The 27,859-nt window shown below is 37.0% G+C and overlaps 1 protein-coding gene and 1 long non-coding RNA gene across 2 annotated transcripts in view; both read right to left on the reverse strand.

Moving 5' to 3' along the window:
• Positions 1 to 27,859, reverse strand: part of LOC139118657 (uncharacterized) — a 358,536-nt gene that overhangs the window by 238,817 nt on the left and 91,860 nt on the right. The window lies entirely within an intron of this gene.
• The window catches only part of LOC139118730 (uncharacterized), a 29,242-nt gene continuing 6,904 nt past the window's right edge, over positions 5,522 to 27,859 (reverse strand). Inside the window, exons 3-12 of the mRNA XM_070682146.1 lie at positions 16,434 to 16,601; positions 13,056 to 13,262; positions 12,184 to 12,305; positions 10,574 to 10,755; positions 9,928 to 10,090; positions 9,508 to 9,564; positions 8,678 to 8,846; positions 7,261 to 7,827; positions 6,612 to 6,700; positions 5,522 to 5,649 (exon numbers count right to left, since the gene is read on the reverse strand). Of these exons, the coding sequence (XP_070538247.1) occupies positions 5,522 to 5,649; positions 6,612 to 6,700; positions 7,261 to 7,827; positions 8,678 to 8,846; positions 9,508 to 9,564; positions 9,928 to 10,090; positions 10,574 to 10,755; positions 12,184 to 12,305; positions 13,056 to 13,262; positions 16,434 to 16,601 (1,852 nt within the window). The remainder of the gene's footprint in view (positions 5,650 to 6,611; positions 6,701 to 7,260; positions 7,828 to 8,677; positions 8,847 to 9,507; positions 9,565 to 9,927; positions 10,091 to 10,573; positions 10,756 to 12,183; positions 12,306 to 13,055; positions 13,263 to 16,433; positions 16,602 to 27,859) is intronic.

Genomic DNA, 27,859 nt, shown 5'->3' on the forward strand with positions numbered 1-27,859 from the left:
TGGGCGTGGCCCAGTATCTTTTCATACTACGGCGGAAATAACTGTAACATTTTATCTCAGTGTGACCAAATGTACTTGCCAATGGGCGGGGCTTGGTTACGATAATTTGCACAAGATACTTTTAAAAATAAGCGGGAATGAGGGACTGGTCAGTTTCTTCGGCCTTGGAGGCCGGTTTATTCATGGGGGTCACCCTGTTTTTCACTTTGGTGATGGGATCACCTATTTTAATATGCCCTATTAGGGGGTAAGTGTGTTTTTAAATTTCGACACGGGCTCATACTTGCCTAAAATGCATCAAATGCATCGTGCTAGCCATGAATATTATCATTCAGTTTCATTTTTCGGCGCGCCCTTCATTTATGAGGTTATTACGAAAACATCGCAAAGGATGCACGAGGACATTGGCGCAGCGTATAGATCGACGCGAAGCGGAGGGTGATGCACAGCGCCAATGTCCTAGTGCATCCTTTGCGGTATTTTCGTGATAACCTTATTATTTTACATCTTACGTTCTTCACTGGGACATTCAAAATTGTCTAGCTGTGGAAACGCAGCTATCTGTTGGCGGGGTAGGGTGCGTGGCTATGCAGGTCATCAAAAGGTCAACCCCGCCTTTTGATGATCCGTATAGCAACGCACGATACCCCGCCAACAATAGCTGCGTTTCCACAGCTACAAATTGTCAGAGTAGTGACCGTTTTTAATAGCGCAATGTCAACATTTTTTCTTCCGATTTATAGTGCAAATGTAGAACGCTATCTCAGACGGCTTCTGCAAGCTCTGGAGTGTGTATACGTACGTACAGAGCGCGCGAGGCTGAACAAACTGTCTGTCCCTAACATCGTCTCACATACTGGAAGACAAAAACCCCCTGTTCTTTGGTTGGTAGAGTGCGCGCGCACTTCAGGCAATGAATTTAAGTTGGTGCGTTCAGCCGCAAGAAATTCAAGAAATGGGTGATAAAGGAAGAAGTCACCGCGAAATAGGTGTTCATCTCCAAAATGCTTTGCTATGATCGGGTACTTAGATGATTATGAGGAGAACATAATTGCGTACAAAGATTGACAGCTGAATAAATTGATCAGATAAAATTAAATGTGGATGCCACACTCCGATTTGGCTGATGGCTGTCACAATTTTACCCAACGTTCCAGTTTGCGACGTTGACGGGAAGCGCGCAAAACTTCAGCAGGTCAGGTCAAACTGATTTATATCGGACTTTTCTTTCCGGCGGCCGCAACATTGTTCTTTGTATGTTCGTTACTCGATCCATTGAATGAGTTGTCCGCGCAAATAACTGTCACAATTTGATGCATTCCTAGGCCAAAGATAGATACTATCAGCTGCCAGGCCCAAAATAGAAGAATAAGGTATTTGGTGAATTGAAAATTGGAAAAACGGAAATACACATTGTGGGAAATAAAGTTTTTCAGAGGGAAATTTGAATGGCCGTAAAGTGCCATCCTCACAGCAGTATACACCTGTTTCCTATATTTCAATCTCAGCCCCAAGATTTTTAATTAAGAAATAGACCTAAAAGTTAATAATCAAGATGATAAAACCATTTGAAAATTGAAAATTAGCTCCATTTCGTTGTCCTTTTTGAAAATGCAACTTGGTTTATTGGTTGGCCGAATTGTGCCACGGATTTGCGGGGCACAGCTATTTCGAACACGATTGGAACCTAATTTTGGATAATTGGATGGTGAACTAATGTCTTTAAAATCTGCCAATGTAAGCTCATCTGCTTTTCTTTTCACGTTACACACTTCTTTTTATGAGTAATTTGTAATATCGCAATATTCAGCAATAAGGCACCTACCATTTTTGAGAAATTTGAAAAATACGAAGATCTAATTATCCCAAATTAGTTCCAATAGTGTTTTCGAAATTTTTCTAATATACTTTCAATATGTCTTCAAAATTTCAAATCTCTACCTTCCATGTCATTATACGAAATCGTCGGTGATGGGTAGTAATCACACTCCTCGTGCGTCGTATTTGAAAACCACGGTTTCTAGGTAAGGGGTACATCTTTATACCAACAAACAAGTGATTCCATTGTTATAAATATACTGATGTTAATAATTACTATTTTAAGCGTTTTAAAAAGCGTTTAATTTGAATGTTTTAACTTAATGGATTGACTCTGAAAATTAGAGATAAACGAGTGCATAAACATCCCCCAAAAAACTAAAACTAGTGAGTAAATACTTCCATAATAGCAGATTGGTTGCACTTCGTTTGCCCCCTACTTTGTCCTTATTTGGTCTAATTTTATCTTCTGGTTGTATAGTTTAAGCGTTTTAAAAAGCGTTTAATTTGAATGTTTCAACTTAATGGATTGACTCTGAAATTTAGAGATAAACGAGTGCATAAACATCCCCCAAAAACTAAAACTAGTGAGTAAATACTTCCATAATAGCAGATTGGTTACACTTCGTTTGCCCCCTACTTTGTCCTTATTATGTCTAATTTTATCTTCTGGTTGCATATTTTAAGCGTTTTAAAAAGCGTTTAATTTGAATGTTTCAACTTAATGGATTGACTCTGAAAATTAGAGATAAACGAGTGCATAAACATCCCCCAAAAACTAAAACTAGTGAGTAAATACTTCCATTATAGCAGATTGGTTGCACTTCGTTTGCCCCCTACTTTCTCCTTATTTGGTCTAATTTTATCTTCTGGTTGCATATTAATCAGGCGTTGTTTGCTAAATTTGTCCACGGCGAGGGACCGTGATTTGTCGGACAGTTAAAAATGGTGACGACACTTCCACATTATTTGCAGTCCTTCATGCAAATGTGTAGTATCGGGAATACCAAATGCAAAATGTATCAATTACAGCAAAAAGTGCAGCGTCATGCGTCAAGATAAGGGCACAAGGCACAAACGCCTGAACGCATGCGCACAGTGCAAGTTGTATGATGGCAACAGACATTTGTGGATCACTTTATTTTATTTGCAAAATATATTTTAAATAGCCCCGCCATGTTCTTATTTTTCAAACATTGGTTGAAGTTACGCTGCAAAGAATGGATTTTGATTAAAGTTGCAACTATTAAGAGCTATGGACTTTAAATTTGAAAAAAAATAGTATGACATGCATTCAGAGGTCCTGTTTTCTTTAAAGCTGAGATTAATGAGCTCCCAGGCGTCCATTAGTGTCTATTTGGAGAGCGAGTATTGTTATCTCAGTCCTCAAAGGACAGGGATAATAATCAAACGTCTACCGATTTGCTATTTCCTTTCCATCCACTCATTAAATCGGCTAATAGTCATGACAGTGCTTTCGCAAACACTGCTGTTACAGTTTTCCCATGGTCCTGATTTCTATGATTGTATATATTTGGCTGTCAATATACTACCAAAATAGTCATATTTTAATATCACGACAGCCCTCATCGTAATGTGTACAGTGTTTTGCATTCTGAATATAACCATTTACTTACATTGCAAATATAAGATGATATTATTTGTAATTGAATTATTGCCACTTTAGGTATACCGGGAGAAAAAGGGGGAAATAAAAAATGGGGATATACGTAAAATGGTATCGTTCTAAACATGTTCGGTCCGTGTCCGAAGTATAAAATTCAAACCAATCACCCTCAGGGACATGTTACAGTCAGCGAGGATTGCTTATTAGGTAGTATGCGCCTGGAAGGTTTTGACTTTAACCTTTGCTCTAACTTTACTAAAGAAAACGTTAAACAAATCTCTTACCAACTCAAGAATTAAAATCAGAGATCACTTTGAAAAGTTTTTCACAATAGAGACGAATTACCTAACATTTGCAGATATTTGAAGTTCAAAATAGCCGCCTCACGTGTTGTTTTTTATTTTCGAAAAACTAAGACGGTGATTTTTCTTACTGCAAGAGCTTTGAAATGAGTACCAACAAGTGGTAGGTGAAAAAGGATTGTAAGCTTTTTTTAGTCCAAAAATTCACTCTGAAGTGCATTCAATCTAAAGTATATTCAAACACAAAATAGAAATGTACATAGTCATGTATCTCACTAACTTTCCTTGATCTACAGGTCGATGGGCGATTCTCAGACCCTTGGAAGTTCAATATGTATAAATTACCACTCAACGATGTGTCACAAATGGTCGGCTTCTGGGGAAGAAGTGGGGTGCACTTCTATTATTTTCATACGGGGAAGTGCCCATGTTGAAAACATCTACTCATTTATAATCCAAAAATTTTAAACATCGTTAAAGATTTCTGGATTTTTTTTTATAAATATAGGGACATTTCCTATGTTATCGATCTATGTTTAGGGAGTTTTCAGATGACGATTGATCCATCTTGAGAATTTTGCGTGAAAAGTGATCCACCGGAGTATACCTTTTTGTTGGGAGTACCCCCGGGTCGGCTATAATGACAAATTGTAAAGATCTTTAAAAAAGATTTGTCATCGATGAGATGGTCTCCTTATTATCGACGACACAATTATCAATAAAGCTGTTAAGTGACTCATGCAACGTAAATGTTTACAAGAATCTTTACACTATCTTCATCTCAATACTCCAGACGTGGCCAGTCTGAGAACAACTTTGGAATGTTTACCTTTTAAATTGTATAAAAGAAATTCATCAAAGAGAGAGGGTATTTATAATAGAAGTAAGAGAAGACTGTAAGATTTCATTATAATGTAGAAATAAAATGTGATGATAATTGTGTCGAATATCATTAAGAATATCTAATAGAAGGTAGCATTGGTGAAATTTTATGAACAGGCTCAGTGGTGTGCATGCGCACCAGACCACGTGCACAGTGTTTACACATGGTGTCATAAATCCTGGCATCATCAGGTACAACAGTATACACATATTGACTGACCATGAGGGCAACAGCATACGTCTGTACCCCCAGGGACTGTGAGTCACCCCCAAAACAGACTGTTTCCCGAGACCGTAGGCCGAGGGAAACAGTCTGTTTTTGGGGTGACTGACAGGCCCGAGGGGTTAAAGACGTATGCTGTTACTCTCAGGGCCAGTCAATGCGTGTTTTATAACACACCTCATCCGTAGCCATGCATAAGAACGTACAATATACAAAACTTGTCGCGTGTATGATGTAATATGTTGGAGTAGTTCGGCAAGAAACAGTTTTTCCCGACTAGGTCGCAATAATTCTGCAATATGTTCAATGTACCATTGATAATCGTTTTCGCTCGATTCGAGTCCTTGTTGGAAACCAGAGCATTCAGTTCTTCTTCAGAAAGTAGGATAAACCGAGAAATTTCTCGACTATCGTTTTGCTCGGCCGCAGACGACATTTTTGTTTACTTTCCACTTCGCGCATGCGCCAATGTTTTTCTGACGTCAGCGGGCATCATTTTCGGAACTGATGCTTGGCAAGCAACTGTTCCGACAAATGATGCCTGATGACGTCGTTTACGTGGATCAGCACAAAAAGATCGCATCCCACATTGCTATCACTTGGAAAATTAGAACACAGACTGCGGATGAGATGTGTTATAATCTGAACAGACGACTGCTATATCGTCCATTAGTCAGGGTTTGTCGCTGGCGTCACTGTCTTCTTACAGCATCTCCTCAAGATGAGAAAATCGAAAATTTCGAAAACGGACAGCAAACTTGCTCCGAAGAACAAACCAAGGACACCACCGATATCGCCTGAAAGAGAAAAACATGATGTATTCGCAATAATTACACACTGGCAAGGTTTCATTATTAATGGGGTCGGTAGGTTATGACAGGCCTGATAAGTAAACCCTTTGTATTAAAAACGTTCATTACCATACTAGCATGCACAGCTATTGACACCTTGATCAGAGTCTTCTCAACGTAGCCGTCTCGCCTCCTGAGGTAATTTCTAAACTACAAATCCTAGCATTATTATATTAATTTGTTGCCGTAGGCGTAGACCAGTCAAAATTTCACGTGTTCTGGGGTGTTCAGATAAAATTACATAACCTGCATAGTCTGATGCCCTTGAAAAGGAACTGCATTTAAGAAATCTTCAATTAAACTTCCCTAATGAGCATTCAATGGTATGACTGTCATATTCAGCCTAAAAATTACAACTGTTACAGCAAATTTAAAGACATTTTCTGGCAGAGTCTAAGGTAGCAATAAATGAAAACAAAATACGTATTGCTATATTGTTAAAGAAAGGGTTTAAAAAGTAAACAACAAGCCAGTGAGGCTGTGGATTTTAGTTATTCTTTATCAGTAGTAATCATAATGAAGTCGGACAATAGATTATTGATCGTAGGTCATGTGAGGAAGAAAGATGTATCAGCGAGTGTTGAACTGAAGCTTTAAAGTCAGGATCACACATAACGTGACAGGGAGAGCTATGTGGGTGGTGAATTGTAGCAGTCATTGTCATGATCGTACGACACGTGACTGGGCATGCTATTATTCTCGCTTCTGTGATACCACGTGGAAACCAGTTGATTTATTAGTCAAGAACTGCTACCTTCGCGTTGTCAAAATTGTGCTTAGTGTTGATCAGCGAGCATCTACAGTCAATGTCTCAAAGTTCTCAATATCAATCATCATCTCTCTTATATCACAACATGCATTAAAAATAAATTCGTGCTGAGGAAGAAGCAATGTCTATTTATATTTACATATGACACTGAAGACTTGGTAGTCAGCTCTTTGGGTAATGATTTCCCACATATCTTTGAAATAGACATTCACTTTAACCACGTTTTGCCTGAAAATATTGGAAATTATTTAGTGTGGCTGTGACTGATGTTCAAATATTTGTATACCGAACTATAAACTTGGCACCCTATCGCTTTATGATTGTATGTATGTACTCAATTGCACATTTCAAATGTTTCTTACAAAGACATTGACAAGTGACACGAAGCAGCTTTTTTACACATTTTGATATTTACATTTTTCCTGTCTGTACGCTGAAAATATTGTGTTTCAATATTATACACACAAATATTCAAGTCAATGAAATCTTCGGCCTTTCAACATTTTTGTCCCCCATAGAAAAATGACGGGATCAGATGAATAACCCCGGGCCTGTACATATCATAGAGTCATGCATTTTGAAGGGTTAACCCAAGACATTCACTGAATATGCTACAAGCCACAAGAACTGAAACATCTATGCAAAAATACAGGCAGATTGACCCTTCCAGAGAAAGGTATTAATCGAACATTTGATGGTATGAATTTTTGCGAAGCTCTGTGCGATAAAAATTAATTGATAGATTATAATATTGCCCTTCAATTTTCAGACGAGACCCTTGTACTGACCTGACATGTAGAAAACAAATTTCTTCGCCTGACATTTTTTCCCGCAGACTTGCAAATCTCTCCTCAAAACAGTCTCTGTAAGAATCGTAAATCGAGTCAAAAATTTCATCGTAGGCTTTCATGAAAGTGACAAGTAAAACTCTGCTGGCGGCGGCGCTGTCGATCGTCTTGTTACCTTGAAACACTTGCGAGTCTTCAAACGTGGTCGGAATGCTCCTGCTTAGGAGAATCTCATACCACTGTCGATGTATGAGATGCTCGTGTGCAGCATTGTACGTACGATTGTAGATATCACCGCCAACGGTGAGGTCGCTAGTGTCGTTGTCGTTCACCATGTCGTAGGCTTCCCGGTACATGTTAAGTGTAACAATGAGATTCAGTTCATAGTATATATTCTCATAGAATACAGGCAGGGTGGCATTCAGCAATCCAATCATGTATTCGTACTGGATGTTCTTTGAAATATTATGGCCGTAGTATCTAAGGTGTGTCGATAAAAGTGTTAAGATAGACTGCAAATCAGTGGCCAATAGGCACGGTATGTAATGATCATCCGCTATAGCCATTCTGTAACAAAATGAAAACATTATATTAGTTTCTAGACCAGGTTAGTTAGGTCTACATGTAAGCAATCACGTGCACAATTTATTTGTCCCAATTTTTCACTGTCTACGGTTTTGCGATTCCAGCATGGTAAGATGCAATTTAATGCAGTTTTCGTATTGTGAACACGACTTGGAAAGATTCATGAGGTAGATATATCGTTGTAGATGGGACCACCATGGCGTAAAGGTAAATGTATTACAAAACGAAGCTCTTTGCGCTCACACGTTTTTTCGCAATTGCGTTGTTTGCACAATGGCGAGCACTATTTTCTACGTATCAGCGCGCGAGGAACTGGCTGGCATGCAAACGCCAGTCGCCGGATAGCAAAACTCTGAAAAAAAACAAACGTCCGATGGACGAATGCAGAACACGGCAATTTGCTAGGCTCGGCAAAAGGAAGAGTAAATCACACGGTAGGGATCCGGAGATGAGTATATATACGGGGAGCTTTGCAGTTTTGGATACATCTGCTTTTTCTGGTAAGATATCGGACAGGCCACAAAAAACTACCGGGTAAGAGAGGGAAAAAGTTTTAAGTCATATTAACTAGTTCAGTGCATACATTTGCATTTAACATTTCTGTTACAAAAAAAATCTGAGTAGGGATGCAACTTGACGTAATTATCACACTTATTGTATGACTAAAGTATAGGCCGTGATGGATTTAAAAAAGGTGGTAAATATATGAGGCTAAAAGTAATGGCCGTTTCGTTTGTTTGCGATCAGTTCACATGTTATTATAGCGATACTTACTGAGAAACTTACCCTGTCTGGTAACAAAAAAATTAAAAGGTCGGTCAGAGAAACTAACCTAAAATAGTCGGCGTAAGCATTACGACACATCACATCGCCCTTTCTGTTCAAGTCTCGTACCACTGGGAATGACGGGTAGGATTGATAGGAGAGCGACATATCATAGGAGACAAGGTCACATGCATCTTGGCAATGTGTGCAGAAAGAAGTGTTCGTTGCAAGGTCCTCTGTAGCGAATGAAGAATGGCACCGTACTTAAGGAGCCGTAAATCATTAAAATCACTCACTTAAAATTTGCATTTACATACATATAGTTGAAGAGGCTAGTCAGCTGTCATTACTCCAATAATTAAGGTAAGAAAGCAATTAACAATAATAGATATCAACTTTACTGAATGCAATTAGATCATCTGAAGTATTTAAGGTTCCTAGCCAACTTGAAGTGTTTGGCCCAACCTAAAAAAATCGGTCAAAAATGAGCTCGTAAGCCTATTAATGTTTATATTTTCAGAAAGCACAGATATTGCAAATACTGTACTTTGTATTTTGTAAGCATTGTTTACATGCCGATCAAGTGATGGTTAGTTTGAATAACCTATCGAAAACAAATAATTCAATCATAAAAAAAAAAAAAATCGCAGCATTTATCAACATCTTGGCTTTCATTTAATTTATACTTTACTGGGGTTTCGAGCTAAGTTCTTTGCATAGATTTCATTGCTTGGAAGAGCAGTAGTTGTCGCGCACCCTTAAGGCAATAGGGGATCATGATTATCCAAACGAATGCGATGATGATGATGATAATGATAATGATGGTGATTATTAAGATTACTGCGTTGACGATGATGCGGACGATGATACATTTACTATTAAATATATTGATATTACCCATCGCTTCAAAATAGCAGTTACCCATTTCTTCTGGTAGGCAATAGCGTGCGTCACCTGTGAATATATGATGTGCATTATGTGAGAAATGGTGCGATCATGTGACGTCATTGCCTCATAACTTGTAACAATCTATCGTCAAATGTGTTTGTCTGTCTGCGTATATATGTATGTATGTATGTATGTATGTATGTATGTATGTGTATGTGTGTATGTATGTATTCATGCATGCATACAGCCACGCAGGTAGGTAGGCCGGTAGGTAGGTAACAAGGTAGATCTACAGGTATATATATCGGCATGCGTGGTATGCATGCACGCTTGCGTACATATGAAGGTATTTATGTCATATATCATGATACAGTGTATGAAAATCAATATTCCTATTTAAACTTTCCAATTAGTAATGAAGTGCGTCACCTGGCATATAGAAGTATCTGCAGCCACATTCGTCCAAAATGTATGACGTCACACATTCTATGTTACACTTTGACCTGGAGTAGTCGCCATTGAAGTATTTCATCCTCGCCTTGGTCTGCGTGATGCAGTTAGAGTGACCTTTGGGTTCGGGGAGGAGATTTTCCTACGGTGTTAGGAAGGAAAGGTGGGTAGAAACTGCCTTATACATTTAAAGGGACATTGCGTAAGCTTGAGTTCGTATATTTTTCTGTACAGCAACATGACATTGAACTTGTCACTGCAGTTTGATGAGTTTCACGCGATGCTCGAGCAAGCGCTTTGAAACATGCTATCGAATATGGGTCTGGACCAATTGAATAAAGCAAAATGCATCACACACACACAAACAGCAGATGTATTGACAAGGTGATAAGTGATTCCTTGTAACCTAAAAGAGCAAAATTGGAAGAAGCCACGGATCGATTTCTTGTGTATGCAGAGGGGTGTGAAACTTAAAGGCATGCAGCTGAGCACGTAATCATTAGGTTGAACAGCATAAATATGTCATGATGAGTGATATATCAGACCCGCAAGTGGTGATATATCATGTAGCACCATGCCATTCATTTGATCAACGGTTCCATAAAATTATCGCTAACGTTCAAACCTTTTTCGGTGCCAATGCTACGAGAGTATGTGTCCCTGGAGAAAGAGCAAATCCCAGGTCCTCGATGTTTGGGACGTCTCCTTGGTCGTGAACCATGGCTTTGAAGCCAACAGTATCCCGTGGACCACTTATGTAGTCTGCTAACTCCACATTAAGATAAACCATGAGACCATGCCGTTCACCTTAATTTTATTAGTACATGTATATAGGAAACACTATATCATTAAATATTATAACATGCATGAAAAGTTGTCTGACGCAGGTCGCGAAAGCATGAAACTCAGAGTCACAAATACAGCAAATAAACAGGATGGTTGAAGAGTCTCATATACATTACGTTTACATTATTACAAGTTTTTGTAGATAACATTCTAGATAAAAAGAACCAACTCATTTCAGTGTCTGGATAGAACACACAAGGGACTGCTCAATTACTTGTGTTGAGAGAAAAGACCGAAGTTATTAGGACAGCACTCTGGCTAACCATAAGACGTACTGATTTCAATCAGTTTTTATAGACACACAAGAATAAACAGTGGAGTGGAGTGTCACTTAGACGTCTGTCAAGTTTTACTTCTTAGAACATGCATGCCCTTCAACTTTTAAACACCACTCACTACTTGTTCTAGTTTATTTGACAATCTACAATATTGTTATTACATATTTTAATCACATTGTCAGAGTCTATGGAGACGTTTTTTTACAGTTCAAAATCCCCTTTATTCGGTATTGAAACATATATTATAGCTATACCATGGCATTTTGATATTACTAGAATTGTTGACACCATGAAAACCTTAGTCCTAGCTTCCTGTAAACACAAAACAGGCTAGGCAGCGAGATGTTTAATTTTCAGTACAAATGTTATACTGTATACATGAAAGCCGATATGTTGTGTGGTGTCCATGGCTCAGCGTTTTCATTAAAAGTCTTTTCATTAAAGCTTCCATATGACAGAATAAAAACCAGTATTCAAAAGACATTTCTGTCTGACATGAACCTCTCACAGTCTCACTGTTTATCCATGTGTCTCCCAGAAAATCCTAATCAGCATCTGTCTGCATTCATTGTATCATGTTTGGTCTACCTAGAGTGTTGACATAGACCGACAGCAAACTGTTTAGATATCATCAACATAATAAGCATTTCGGCACCTCCGTATCCAAACACTCAAATGAGTAGGTCCGTTTTATCTACAATGTTATCTACAGAACTTGTGTGGGACATACAAAAAAGTAAACGTAATGTATATGGGACTGTTCAACCATCCTGTTTTTGTAGTAAGTTGAGTTATTATTGAAAAACTATGAGTGTGTGTGAGTGTGTGTGTGCGAGCTTCAGTTTGTTGCCATTTGTGAAGATAACTTCAGTAAATTTGGTATTTCTAATGGCTTGAGTGAAGTGTTGATGTTTCAAAACTGCAGACGAATGACGAACGACCATTATTACTGGACCAAATGAGTGTATGTACTTACAAGCAATGTGACATGCTTTCAAAGTAACTTAACACACTTTTAGTTTCATCAAAATTATCTGCTTTCAGTTAAGCGGCGAATATCGTAGAGGTCACCCGCGACGATCTTATTCTACCTCATTTTATCGATACTTACCTGAGGAATACTCATGGTGTACTTCCCCGGACTCTCCAGAATTAAATGTGAAGCACACACCATAATTTGTGACTGTCTTTGTAAAATTCTCTGGGCCGCAATTTTCACCTCGCCAACGACACCTGGTGCAAATTAAAGGACTGCGATCAAAGATTATGTCAGAGATCAATGACGTAATTTTACCTTCAATTAACGGGGAAGATGTTAATGAAGTTCGTTGAAGGCACTGAAATGTTTGAGAATGGCCTGAGCAGCCACGTAACCATGTATTCAACCTTGGGATATTAATTGTATTAACACAAAGTATTCTGAAGTGCATCCTAAACGATACTCTAAATTAGCTTTTCTAAAGATTTGTCTCGAAATAAAAAGATACCTAGATATTGTTTTCATAGCACATGTTATTTTTTTTATCTTCCGCCAATTTGTTTATGATTTAGATTTCTAGTGTTTCAACATGTACGGTTTAATATTTATAAAGTGTATAGTTTTACTGCTTTTGTTTCAAGTTTTGTTTTTCGTGCGTCTTGCGTTGCATTTCATATTCTTAATATCTTAGTATTTTGTATGTCTAGAGGATCTTGGGGAAGATTAGCGTTTATGCTAACCAGGTTTCCTGTCTTGGATATTAACCCTCTTTAAATAAAGTCTAAATAAAAAAATCATAAATAAAATATTAGTGATTTTAGCACAATGATTATTTCTTTTGGTACTTAACGTTGGATTAAACAACGAAACACGATGACGGCATCTTTCATTTATGCACAATCCCTAAAAGTGTGAGACATATTTAAAATATCGCGTTTAGATAGAAATCACTCAAGGCTCATATTTTGGTAAAGTAGCATTGTAAGGTAGATCAAGATTATTACCAGAGGATAGCATCTTCTGTTTTGTGGGCCACTGCTTCCATGTAGCCGAGTAAATCCGATCCGAACTTGACGCCATAGTCGGCTCCTCGATAGTCTACATCGGTATACCGTTCAATCCCCATGTACTCTCGGCTAAAGATAGTTTGTGAGACTTGCTGTGAGATCTCCAGGTTTAAATATCCGGCATCCTCAGCGAGAAGGGATTTCCTGTATAACAAAAGTAGGAAAACTGAAATAATTCGAAGTGTAAATTTGGAAAAAAATGCCCACCGTTAGCTTTAAATCGTTCTTGTTTTGCAATTTTTCTTATTGTCCAATCTTTAGGGTGTTTTGGCCAACTTATATGATCATAGCGTTCATATTTGCCAGGGGTATCCATGAATTCACTATTTATGGTTTCAATAATCGCAATCATACCCATCCGTAATCCAATTAGACAAGGTAAAAATTCGTAATACAATAAAATAGACACAAAACAGCACAGAACAGACAGTAAATAACCGGTCCACGCAACAAAGTCAAATTCATGAAAGAAAGATATATGGACCTCTGGCAAAACACCAAGAAGTGATTTTAGGTGTTTCGAAAATAGTAAGCGCATCCTTCCCCATATGTGGCACCCGCCATATATCAATCTGTAGGTCAAATAGGTAGTGGTCACTGAGGTCCGATGTCATTGATGCCATTACCGATCATTTGTCGAAGAGACATATTGTATTTATCTATCAGCTTGCGATACCTGCCAAAAAGCGTTGAATGTACAGACAAGTCTTTCTATCGTGTAACCTTGATTTAACAGTTTGTAAGAGGGATGGAAGTTTGCATATAAAGTTTCATGTTGTATGTTAAGAATACTTGAATGATTGTCCTTCAATAGGTTCTGTTAAGTTACTCAGTTTGGTTTGCAAGTAAAATTAACACGATTGGAATTAATTTGGGATAATTGGATTTTCATATCTTTAAACTTTCTCAAAAGTGTTAGGTGCTCTTTGGCTGATTGTTGCAATATTACAAATTACTCATAAAAACAACTGTGTAACTTAAAAAGGAAAGCAGATGAGCTGACATTTGCAGATCAAACAGACATTTCTTCACCATCCAATTATCCCAATTAGTTCCAATCGTGTTCATTAGGAATATATGCAAAACGTTATGGTTCATGGGGTTGAATGTTTCCCCTTTGTAAAGCAATACTTCATTCGTCTAAACTTGTCTCTGAACATGTGAAACACTGCTTGTAGACTCTGAACGATCCATACTGAAAGTGATTTATAACAATTATTATCATCAAAATTTCTTACAATTATTTTAGATAATATGACGGAACCCCATGATCTGTCAGTGCCAGCTCGCCGTACTAGTGGTATTTGCACGAGTGCTGCGGTGTATTCGGCGGCAGTCCTTTCACAAGCGAAGTGAGTGAGAGGACAGCCGAATACATCGCAGCACTCGTGCAAATACGGCCAGTACGGCGCACTCGTACTCACGGGCCATGGGGTTCTGTTATCAGTACATATGTTCTATCTTTTATTTGCATTATTCATAGAGAAAATCGACGATTAGTCGTGCGTACTACTTGTCTGTCAAACCTTCAGCTCGACCCGGCGGAGTTATATAACTTTGACATCACTGTAATGAGGCATCGAATCAGCTTTCACTTTCATTGGTCAACGCCATCACACCCTCTATTTAGAATGGTTAAACCACAGACAAATATATACAACAGACTAGCAACGGGCATTGTTCAAGGTGTGAAGCGGTTACGTAAGCCCTCCATGTTTGCCTCGCCTCAGGAAGCTCTCGACTCTTTTCTCCGAAGAGTGCCGACCATGCACCCTTCGGTAGTTTCCGGATTTTCGCTAATTTTTAAGCAAAGTATGTTCGGCAAAGTTTGTGTTGAGTTGTTGTCTTGTGGTACTGAGGAGAATTGGCACGTTGGCGAAAAGTGGAAAGCTTTGAGCTTCAGGGAGGTGAGTTTTACCATTTTAAAAATTCTTCTTACCTTTTAATGAATATATAATGAGCGTGTTTGAACCAAAGTTGAAAGTTTTTTATCGATACTGTCAGATTTTATTCAATGGTTTACGGTCAGTCATACCGTCTTTTACACATTCGTCAAGGAAGGACATGTTTATGAAACTGCTGGCATGTTATGTTTTGATTGGCGTGAAGCAGTGTTTCTGCCCTGAGAGCTCACAAAGTAACTATGGTTGTTACGCGACTAGCAGCACGATGCCATCTCGTCGTTTTTTCGCATATTCCCGTGCAATTATCAACCACAAACAAAGTCTCCAAAAAATCTAACACCTGTGAAGCTCATTTTAATATGAAAAGGCCATAGTCTACCGAGACGACCATGGAACAAAAGGCCATGTCGCGTTGCTAGTCTGTTCTATATTTGTCTGTGGTTAAACTATTTTTTATACTTGTTTATCAAGAATAACGTCAGAGGAACGTCGGAGAGCTCAAACTGCTTGCGATCGCTCACACATACGTAGCAACATGCCATAGATAGTCAAACGAAGATAACTTTGGAAATGGAACGCTTTTAACTTTTTCACATTTTGAGCTTGAATTCTTCTAAATGATCGATACAAATAACTGTTCAAAGATTTTTACGTGAATTTTAAGTGTCAGATACGGCAAATGTAACTTTACGAACGGTCAAATTTAAGTGTTCATCGTGGCACACGGCGCTCACTGTTATCAATAGCCTGTAGGACACACAAGCACAGAGTAAACTGCACGCAAAAATGACTTTCTAAATATTCTTAAGGATTGTAAACAGGGAATTCCAGTGAGAAAACTACCGGCAAAAAAATTCTCTGAAAATGTTAACTGTTTAATTGGTTCCGCTGTGTCCACAGTTGCGTGTGTTTCGATACATGATGGCCGCCGTGGCTATGCACGGCCACGGCCGGCGGTCACCGTGTATCGAACCACTCGTAACCGTGCCTCCGCCGACGTCGCCTGTAGTCAATGTTTTTGCTTCGTAGTTATTTTTTGGTAACGTCATCCATTTTAAGGTAACTAGCATTGAACTAAAGGGAAATGAAATCTTGTAGCCGACATTTTTTGTGTTTACAAACAAAAGTAGTTCCGGGTTAAAATTGGTAAGTACTCATTAACATAAAGAAATGGCATAATGTTTTTGGTATTGCACTGCAGTGCAAATAACGGTAGTACGCGCGCGCTTCGATGCAAGTAAACTGTCGTACATATGTAATAATCTTTATTATTTGTCATATGACTTGGCATTTCCTTTGCCAACGATTAACAAATTTATCGGTTACCTTCTACGGCATAAACAAATATTCCACTACTGTATGAGATAGTAACGGCTAGATGACGGACGTACGCAAAAAAACCTTTACTCACCTTACAAGATTGTTGTTGCAGAACGTTAAGGCAGGGAAGGGCATTGTAGGGACTTCCAGACGTTCAATGTTGATGGAGACGGGTTTCATCATGAACGTAGTCACAATTTTGTGACACTGTATACCGAGAGCAGTCGCCGCACCTAGCACGATTAATAGCCAGAGGAATCTATAAATTGACGAGAGACATAGTTATAACTTCATGGGCTAGGTTTTGAATCAGCTTCGGAGCCAATTGTCTACCTGTAGGACTGAAACCACACAAACAATCAACGTCAACAATCATTAGTGCGAGAACCAGGAATTGGGGAATCCCGCTGTCAAAAAGACGGTAATATTCAGAGGTTATTTTTATGCACGACGTGCATTATCCAATGAGATCCTAATTTTGGAAATCCTGTTTGTACGGGCACGGTACTTTAGTTTAGTTTAAAGGTACTCTGTATTCAACTTCAATAAATAAACACAAAATGCAACACGCACCTCGAAATAGCATTGACTCTAGATTTTTGCTAGACTTTCATAAAGAAAAATTACAAGCACAGAAACATTAAAAACCATTCTCTTTAGTGCATTAAAGTATAATTCAAGGATCAACTGCGCAGTTTTGGTGTAGAGAATATAATTACATAAAATTGACTGATATTTTAATTCATGGCTACACTTTATTTCGTTCATTCTGCGTGGAAATATTCGTTTTAACGGTTTTCACAAAATAAACAAACAAAAAAAAAGAAAATTAAAACAGCAAGAGCTTCAAAGGCATTCAAATGAGTCCATTCAAACGCCAGACTATGAGAATATTTTATAAATTTATAGTGAGAAAATGGTTCCCCGGAGACGTATACTGCCTTATTCTGTCCGTGACTAACTTGGCAAAGTTATTTACCTACTCTCACTTATTTATCGTTTCTCATGACCAAATGTTGCGCTAAGAGCCGAAATAGGAAATAAAAATAGCGTGCTTCGCGGCCGAAATGTTTTTTGTCGAACAATGTTAAACTGTATTAATATCATTAATCATTTATATTGATAGAAATAAAAGGATAGAACAGAAACATGTACAAGGTCGATATTGGACGGATTTTTGTGGTTGTAACAAGTTCCAGATTATGCCCCGCAAATCAAAGGAACAGGAATTTACATTCAAACTTATGTTTAAACTTTTGTTTGATAAAGGTATTGGACAATGAAATTTTATGCCGTACAAAATGTCAGTTTGGGTAATGAGGCAGTTAAATTCCATTCATTAAAACGCTGATCAATCAGATTTGCCCTGCGCGTAATATAAATCGTTCGTGTGTGATGTTTACTTAACGTGTTTGCTTTTGGGGAAAGCTAATAGCTCAATTACAATACAGAGTAGCGTTGGTTTTTGAAATATGGCTTCAGGGAACTATGCAAATGTTTACGAAAAACACGATTGGAACTAATTTGGGAAAATTGGATGAGAGTAATTATTAGAAAAATGTAACGAAATCGAAATTTTTACAGCTCAAATTTTACAAAATGATAGAATAGTGTAAAATTTGAAATATTGTTCTCATCGAACAAAACAACGAAAACACAACGATTATTGCATACGTCTTTCATCGGATTCATTTTCATGAAAAAAGTTCATTTTTGTGTAAATATACTAAAGAAAAGAGACAAAATGCTTAAAATTTCTCTACTTAACGACTTTTGAGTCAGGGCACTTTTGAAAAGCCCCTGACCTTTTCGTGAATTTAAGGCTTCATAAACATTAAATTGAGTCAGGGCACATTTTAAATGACCCTGACTGACTTAACTGTAAATCAATCGAAAAGCTTTATTTGGTCGAGGAAAAGTGACAAACTGAGTTTGTTACTAGTGTTTCAGTAATGAAGGTACTACAGACAAACTCTCATATTTTCATTCAAATATGAATATTGTTCAAATGTTTTGAACAATATTGTATTAGATACTATCATGCACTGATTCTTACTCATAACATTTCAACAGCATCGTAAATTTTTAATAAAATTTTAAAGATGGTAAGCAAATATGGTGTAATATTAGACAAATTTCTAAAATTCTTGAGAAATGTTGCAAATCCAATTATCCCAATTTAGTTCCAATCGTGTTGAAAGCACAATATTTCACGTAAAGCAACGTCACAGTTTATTTCTTTTCGATCACCTATCGTTGTTAAAACTAGAATATAAGGTGTCTGTTTAAAACTTTGACCTACACATATACCTTGCTGTAGGTCGGCAGTAGAGTAACTTTAAAGATCTAAGTTCTTTAAAAACATCATTCATCAGTGTTCTAACCGCGAGCATCGAACAGGTCATTTATAATCAATTGATTTATGATCATAGAACAGCTATTGTCAACAGACTGTGATAGTTATTGTTGGTGCGATGTAATTAGGAGAGAAACTGAAAGACTAGTCAATAGTATTTATTGGATTTTTACACTTTGGTATCCATTTCGCCTTTAATCTAGAAAGTAATTAACGTAGAAGCTTTTTGGATGGACGAGTTACTACTCTATGCAAAGATCGAAAAGGTCACAGAGGGTACCGCCATGGCTGGTCGTCAAAACACGACTACAGCTTGCAGCATCTGCAACATGGAATTATTTTGTGTTGCTTTTTCCCGGGAAACAAAAAATAACGACGTTTGCTCCCTGTAATACATACAATTCTTTAAATACAATCAGCCGGGATCTTCTTGATTGCGGTCGAAAAATGATGATCATAATTTAATTCGAAATTGAAGAAGTTCAGTTGTTGGGTTGAGTTCTATTATTTTATTGATGTTAATTTATTTCACACAATGTTGAAAATATTTAAGGTAAACAGTTTAATTATAGTATTGACACAGGGATTATCATCTATTCATACAGGTTCCGGAGCAGAGACACTATGTAATATATGTACATTGTGTACTCATAGATGACTCCAAAGGAGGACTTTTATTTGTGATTCTCCTCTATAGTGTTCATCAGTGTTTTCAAGTTTTTAATGTTGTCGACTACGGACATGGTTTTGTACCCCAACGCTCTGTAATAGTGACTTCTAAAAGCGCTTGATCAATGAATCAAAATAAGCAAACTAAACCTTAATAGACGCTTGCATTATTGTAAGTGAAGCATTTCATCATATGATTGCTCAACGTTTAGATGTTAAAAAAAAAGAATTGCAAACTTTTAAAAGGGTGATATCATTAGTAGCACATGGATAACATTACAGAATACCCTTCCACATGTCTGTCTTTGTGTCTGCCTTTGTTTCGACGTCTGTCTGTCTGTCTTTCTGTATATCTGTCTAAATGTCAAGTATCTGTACGTACTAATTTTGATCTGTGTAGTATGTATGTATGTATGTATGTATGTATGTATGTATGTATGTATGTATGTATGTACCGATGTGGAATATATAAGTCATTGACCGTATGCTGGCATCTGAGTGTCAGAAAATATACCAGTAGCTTTCCGTCAATGTTTAGTCTAGTCTGCCTTTGTGTCGATGTCTGTCTGTCTGTCTTTCTGTATATCTGTCTGTTTAAATGCTAAATATCTGTATGAACTAATTTTGATCTGTGTAATATGTATGTATGTATGAATGTATGCATGCATGCATGCATGTATGTATGTATGTATGTATGTATGTATGTATGTATGTATGTATGTATGTATGTATGTATGTATGTATGTATTTACTATTAATGTATGTATCGATGTGGTATATATAAGTCATTGACCGTATGCTGGCATCTGAGTGTCAGAAAATATACCAGTAACTTTCCGTCAATGTTTAGTGAGAACACTACCAGGTGTCATATCAGTTATGCATATCGATTCAAAATTTAGCAGGAAAGCTGTATAGTTAGTAGATTAAGGAGTACTGTCTATTTTGTTGAGACATTAACATTTTTACCACACAAAGTTGATGGCACTTTTCTGTCATGTACATTACACGGTAGATTATTTACATGTTAAAAGAAACCTTATAGTATATGCCTGGTACATGGCGTCATGAAGGCATGCATCTCGCGTCTATTGTCTATTATTACACACAAAATATGTAAGATGATACGTTAGCAAAGAAACCATTCAAAACGCCAAAAGAATCAGACAAGCCTTCGTATCATATTCTGATATTCATTTCATGTGAAGAAGCGTATGACGCGCAGATGACCGTGAACGATTTTCTTCAAACGGATTCACGCCTTGGTCGAAACACTTCTGTTAATTCAATACGATTTATAATATCCATCTCATCAGAGTCCAATACTGCAGCTTCGGATCCTTAACTGAGAATGTGTTGATTACCTTCTAAAACTGGCCGATTCCCTGTCACCAACGTACTTGATCCCGCCGATACTTGTCTCGTCTGCAAACGAAGTGGAGGCTGTGTCTTTGGAAGCCATGGCTTGACATAGACGTAGAAGACATCTACTGGCGTCTAAACATGGGCTGTCCTCCGATCGGTTGATTTTTCAACAAAAGCGTATGAATTTCAAATGGAGGTCTGCTATATATTTCCATTGACAACGCGGAACAAAAGGTAAAGTGGCGTCATCCTGTTTATATCCGGTGTACATTATCAAGGAATGAGCCCGCTGGATGGGGGAGTTTACGGCACTTAAGACGTGCCATTATCTATCACCTCGAACTTCATTGGTTACATGTGCATGGCTGTGTAATTCGCTTTTATTTGTTCAGTAAGCCGCACTATTTGCAACTGGACGATAAATGCAAAAGCGAGTAATTTACTCTCTCTCTCTCATCCTATGCAGCAAATCGATTTTAAAACCCGCAAAAGCGCCGCCAGAACTTTCCTTTGAATACTAGCATTGCACTAATATTGCTCTACAACACCCAGGATCACAGAAGCAAGCGCCATAAGTTTGTCCGATAATTTGGGATTAGTATAAATATAAAAGACTACCATATGTCGCCAGTGACATCAGGCACCATGTCGATTATTTGATCACACTAAAACACAAGCCATACGATTTAGAGTGTAGAGGCCTAGATAGTGTTATACCCTACCTGTTTAAAGGGCTTGGAAACGAATAATGTTAAACCATGCGTGTAATCTGTCAAATGACGCAATTGAGTCAGAGAAAGGTACTCCCATGCATTCGATATAAGGGTCACTAACATAGGATTTGCATTAATGATTTACCATAAGAAAACTTTGTTCTCTAATTTATTTTAACGGTTACGCATCTATCCTCTGCAAAAAAAGAGCTCAAAGCTCCATTAAAGTTTTTTTCCAATAGTCAGCGCATCAGCGAATACTATGATTTGTATTTTGCGATCATTTTGTCAAAGGTCTAATTACTTTTCCACTGAGTCGAAATTGGCACCCACGATTAGCAACACAATGAACCCGAAAAGTATGTCTGGGATTTTTTTTATCTGTACAAGTTTCTGTTTGTTACGGACTCTTAAAGGCATTGGAAAAGGAATCAATTACCAACAGGAAATTCCAAATCATGAATACAATCAAACAAAAATTGCCCATGCGGTTTGCAATATTGCCACAACAGCCCTTGATCACGCAAATTTCAACCTGAAACATTGCAATGTTTGTGCATGGGAAGAAACAAACATTTAGAGGTTATTCAAATTGACTGTCATGTGATCCGTATGTGAATAAAATGCTTACCAAATTAAGTAATAATATTTGCCAATATCAGAACAGAGTACTTTAATAGAGCTTACACCAGACCTTATGACAGTCAATATCGAACGAAATTGTGACATTTTCGACGCAAACCAAGCACAGTTTAAGTGATGACAGCTGTAAATTAATTAAAATTAAATTGTCATCATTTATTTTGTAAAGGAAAAGTATTATCATTTTCTTCTTTGATTCTTATCCTTAAAGTTTCTATATAAGGGTGTATTAACAATAGGAGGGCGAGGCAGGAGATTCTAAAAAAAGTTCTCAGAATTTTTAGATAACCTCTTACAAACTCATAATGCGTTCAATTTCCCCCTTCTATAATTTTGAAGTCCCCTCCAAGTAAACCAAATGTGGCTGATATAGTGCTTCATCCAAAATATCAAATCATAATACATGGGAGGCTATTGACCAAACTACTAACATTTTCCCATAAAAACAAGCTATATATCTACATTTATATGTGTTTGATAATTTTTTTAAAATGTACTTTGCTTGAAGTGGCAGGTAAAAGGTGCGCACAGGTACAGAAACACTCATTTATTGGATTTCCATAGATAATGTTGCTTCACAATACATGGTAGTTCATGAGAAAATTATGAATATTTATTTCCCAATGTAAAACTGGCAAACTATGTTTATCTATAGACGTTTGATAATTATCATAAGTGTACTTGATCAGCATGGGGTGTTTACAAGTGTATATGTGTACAAAAAAATTGATTTTGGAATTTCACTGAAGATGTTGATCCACTATACATAGGAGTTATGACAAAACTGTGAATAATTTTTCCCAATATAACCGTAGCATATATGGGTCCTGGATTAATTGACATAATTGTACTTGATAAGAAGAGGGTGATTGCAAGTGCATTTGTGTACAAGAAATTTGATGTTGGAATTTCACAGAAAATGTTCATCAACTTTACTTGGGAGTCTTATGACAAAAAGGTGAACATTTTTTTTACCAGTACAGAACTTACTATACTCGTGCATTGAATATTTGACAAAAATGTTCTTCATTAGAGGGGGTTAGGGTGTTTACAGATGCTTAGTGTACAAGCAATTTGATTTTGGAATTTCGTCGAAAATAATGATCCATTATACATGGAAGTCTGAGACAAAAATGTGAAAATTGTTTCAACTAGAAAACCTGAAATATTTGTGCATATATAGACCCTGGATAATTGACATAATTGTATTTTATTAGAACAGTTTGGTTCAAGTTCCTTGTACAATAATATTTGAGTTTGAAATTTCACAGAAAATGTTGATGATACACTGGAGTCTATGAGTGAACTATTAATATGAAACTAGCTTAATCTGTGTGTTTACAGATGCTTTAATAACTGATATTTATGTACTTAGGAAGACTTGGGTTGTTATAAGTGTATGTGTGTGCAAGAAATTTGATTTTTGAATTTCTCAAAAAATGTTGATTCACTATACATTGTTGCCTATGAGGAAACTATGATTTTTTTTGCAATACAAAACTAGCTAAATTTATGCTTTTATAAATGTTTGACAATTGATATAAACGTACGTAATGTAAAAAGGTTGTTTAAAAGAGCTTATGTGAATAACAAATATTATATTGGAATTTCACCCAAGTCATTATTTGAAGAGGTTAAAAAATTATTCTATAAAAGTTCAAGTATCAAATAAGAAATTATATGACAATCAAAATATTATTGATACAGACTGTGACACGGTGCAGGGGAGGGTCAGTGTTTTTTGTGCATGGAAATGAGGTAGGATCACTCTTTTTATTGCAAAACACTTTTGAACTGTGGAAGGGTCATGTTCTATATAAAGGGACGGTGGTCATGCATTTTTCCCGTTGAAATGAATTTCACGAGTATGTGGACACATAGTTTATCATCTCTTCATTCTTATTTGAAGGTTTTGGACCTAAAGCTTCTAGTTATTATTGATTCTATATAGTATGTATTCTGTAAAAGTTCTCAAAATATAAAAAAAATATAAATACGTACATACGGCGACATGAACGTTCGACACTGAGTTAGACAAAATGTATTTTCAATGGGAGAATGTCATCAAACAAGTTATCTCCCACACTGTTATTGAAAGGTTAAGTTAAAACTTGTAGTCATTATAGAGGACATTTTTGGACAATAACATGCAAAACAGAGGGGCTGGGTAAATAGAAATCATGAAAACCTAAATCTTTTATGTCGAATTTGCTGCTTGAATCATCAATAAATTACCCTAAAATTTATGCCCAAAGGGCGCGCCGAAAGTGATGACGGTAGGAAATGAAAGTACCGGAAGGTATTTGGAAGGAAGTGATTTGATATAAAATTTCAAGTACCTCTTTGCAATATCAATTTTTTGTCAGATCCCCCTGGCATAATGTATACCCCCCCCGAAATCTCCCGCTCCCCTCCCGATGCTTTCTCCTAAAGAAGAGAGCATTAGTCTCGCAAACTTACCAATATTCAATAGTAAATGAAAATTTACATGTACACAAAGAGACATGAATAAAATAGAAAAACAGAAATGCACAATAAGTTATAACATGTCTTAGTCTACGAAGCAAATTTTTGCTCTTGAGACAAATAATGTATCTGCTTCTAATTACAGTAAGTAGAAATAAAACGTCTTTAGCCTTCTTTTTAACATCTTATTACCGTGCGTTTGTCCTACGTACCGCAACTCAGTGTATGAGACGGACACAATTCACGTACAAAATACACAATTAGCTTGGGTATCACGGACACATTTCAAAGCCATCGACTCGACTTGATCTACAATGTAAATGTTTCTTTTGCAATTTTAGCTAATATTTCAAGAGGTGAAGGCATTCTCAACAGAAACTAACTAAAAAGTCACACATTGTAGATCAAGTGTATCTCTCAGTCTAGACAGAGCGGCTGCCCAATGCTGGTTTACTGTAATTAATCAATAAGTTGGTGACTTTCAAACGTGTCGTGATACCCAATTGGGCTTATCGTTTGTTTTGTACGTGGATTGTGTCCGTCTCATACGCTGAGTTACGGTACCTAGGTGAAACGCACTGTTGTACACTTGCATCTGATTCAAGTGAATTTCAGCTCACAATGATTTCAGGACCAAACGTGTGTCCATTTACAACAAGCAGCATTGTGTTCAAGAATTATGACAAATGACTTAACTTACAACGTTTACAGTCCATTGAGGCATACAGTGCACTGACATAGCGAACGTATTACCATTAACATTGACACTAAATAATAGAACCGGCAGCCTGTCTCGATTAAAAACGGAGAAAAAATAATGGGCCTGTTAAAATCTTCGACAAACGGTAATATAAAATGTATTGAAAGTCATCAGGGTTCGTTACTTTTGGATCTTAAGTTTTCTGTATGGTTCAATCGCTTGTTGTTATTCTGTGTTTTCCGTTACCTGTTTCGCATCTGACAAGAAATGGGGCCCTTTCATTATTTTAAACATCGCTTAGTATAACTGGCATTAATAATGAAAGCATTTGGCTGAATAGGTCATCCTGGGAACTGTGTAATATATTACTGTTTGATGTAAAACTTTAAAAAAGTGGCAATATTACGGAGAGAGATATGCATGATCATTACGACGTGGTGGTCATGACGACGACGATGATTGTAGAATCGATGGTGATTATGACGAACTTGATGATAATCATTCAAACTTTTCCATACACAGAAACTTGCCCGATTGGGAGTATAAAACATCCACTAAATCTACTATTGTCGACGTTTATCTACAAATATTAGAACAGCCAAATGTTTATTCACCTTCCCAGAAATGTGTACCTGGTTGGTCAAAGTGGGTGTTCCAACCATTTGTATGGCCCCTTGGCCTATGCACTATTGGGTGTTAATGTGAGATTTCGTGTTGCCAATTAATAACTTCTAAACTTCAGTGATCATGACGTTGTCCGAACCATGCAGAGTTCACAGAGAAAATCCAGTGTGATTGTGAAGGTCCTAAAATAGTCTTGAAGTAAACACTGACGTGATCCAAAAAGGTCTAACTAAAAAACTGTACCGTCCTGTGTTTATACCAAAATGATTCTATCCAGAAAATATCTGGTTCAAAATTGCCCATCAATATGCTAATAACGGTTCTAAAATATCTTCAGATGTCATAAACATGACCTTCTAGAACGTTTAACTTGACTGATAAAGTCAAGGTCATAGGGCAGAATGACCTAAATAACACGATTGGAACTAATTTGGGATAATCTGATTTTCAAAGTTTTTTAAATTTCTCAAAAGTGTTAGGTGCAAGATAGTTGAATGTTGCAATAATACAAATTACTCATAAAACAAGAGTGTAATGTAAAAAGAAAAGCAGATGAGATAACATTTGTAGATTAAATCGGCATTACTTCACTATCAAATTATCCCAAATTAGTTCCGATCGTTTTACATGTAAAACTCTGCAGTTAACTGTAATGCCATGTATCTTGAAAGTAATAATGTTTATTACCTTTTAATGTTTCAGCTCGTATCAATACTACTAGTGCAGTAAAACAGGTAATTATATTCCGTGTCTGCCGAATATACTTACCATTACCAGAAGAATATTAAATTGGGCGTTATACGTCGTATGTAAAATTTATATTAAACAAAAAAATTTGACGATTTTCTGGACAAGAATTGTAATTATTACATTAATTCGGCCATGGCAATAGATTATTATGTTGGATTTCTTGACGACCGTGCATTTTATCTTTATGGTCCGTGCTTGCTCAACTAAGCCTTGAGCTAAGGGGACTTGTACTTACTATTTCTCTATACGGCCATATTAGTCGACGACCGCAAAGTATCTCTTTAAGATGAGTAAATCAAAAGTCTCAAAAACAGACAACAAACTTGCTCCGAAGAACAAACCAAGAACGCCTCTGATATCGCCTGGAAAGAGGGGAGGAGGAAAGAGTGACGCATTTATACATGGTCCATTTTCCACGGGTTTTTTAATCCAATCACACCATCTCAAACGTATGAATTCTTTGGAAAGAAACAACACTTAACAAACTACAAAACACGATTGGAACTAATTTGAGATAATTGGATGGTGAAGTAATGTGGGTGCCATGTGCAAATGTTATCTCTTCTGCTTTCTCTTTACATTACACACTTGTTTTTATGAGTAATTTGTTATATTGCAACATTCAGCTATAGGACACCTAACACTTCTGAGAAATTTGAAAAATATGAGTATCCAATTCTCCAAATTACTTCCAATCGTGTTGTTAATACAGTGAATTTGATAAATATCAAATGTGTTGCAACAGCAAAACGCATGGTGCGCAAATTGTCGTTCGAACGGGCCAATAGCAATATACGAAAATAAAAACCTATGCTGATACATTTCATGATGTGTGATATATCGATTTTATTTTAAGTTTCAAACTTGTCTCTTCATCTTTATATCTGAGTGGGAGGTGTCATAAACTTATTGTTTAATTATAATGAGCTAATTGCAGATAGTACGAGTGGTAAGGTGATGAAGTGTTGACAATTCTTAACATCACATGTACACAAGTCGATTTATGGTGATTGCCACATGGCCTCTCCTGTTCATGGTTGTTTTGCCAGACGTCAATGCATCTTTCTTCGCAAATCTGAATTTGATATGAATGTTGTATGTGAACTGTGTAATGTTGTTATGTAGCTCTGATTGGCTATGCAAATATCATTATGACAAAAGGTATGTGGATGATGGATTTGTATTAACGTGTTTACTTCATTATCATTTATAAATAAAGCACAGTTAAAATC

The sequence above is a fragment of the Ptychodera flava genome, chromosome 19 (assembly GCF_041260155.1).
Source record: "Ptychodera flava strain L36383 chromosome 19, AS_Pfla_20210202, whole genome shotgun sequence".
NCBI classification, from domain to species: Eukaryota; Metazoa; Hemichordata; class Enteropneusta; family Ptychoderidae; genus Ptychodera; species Ptychodera flava.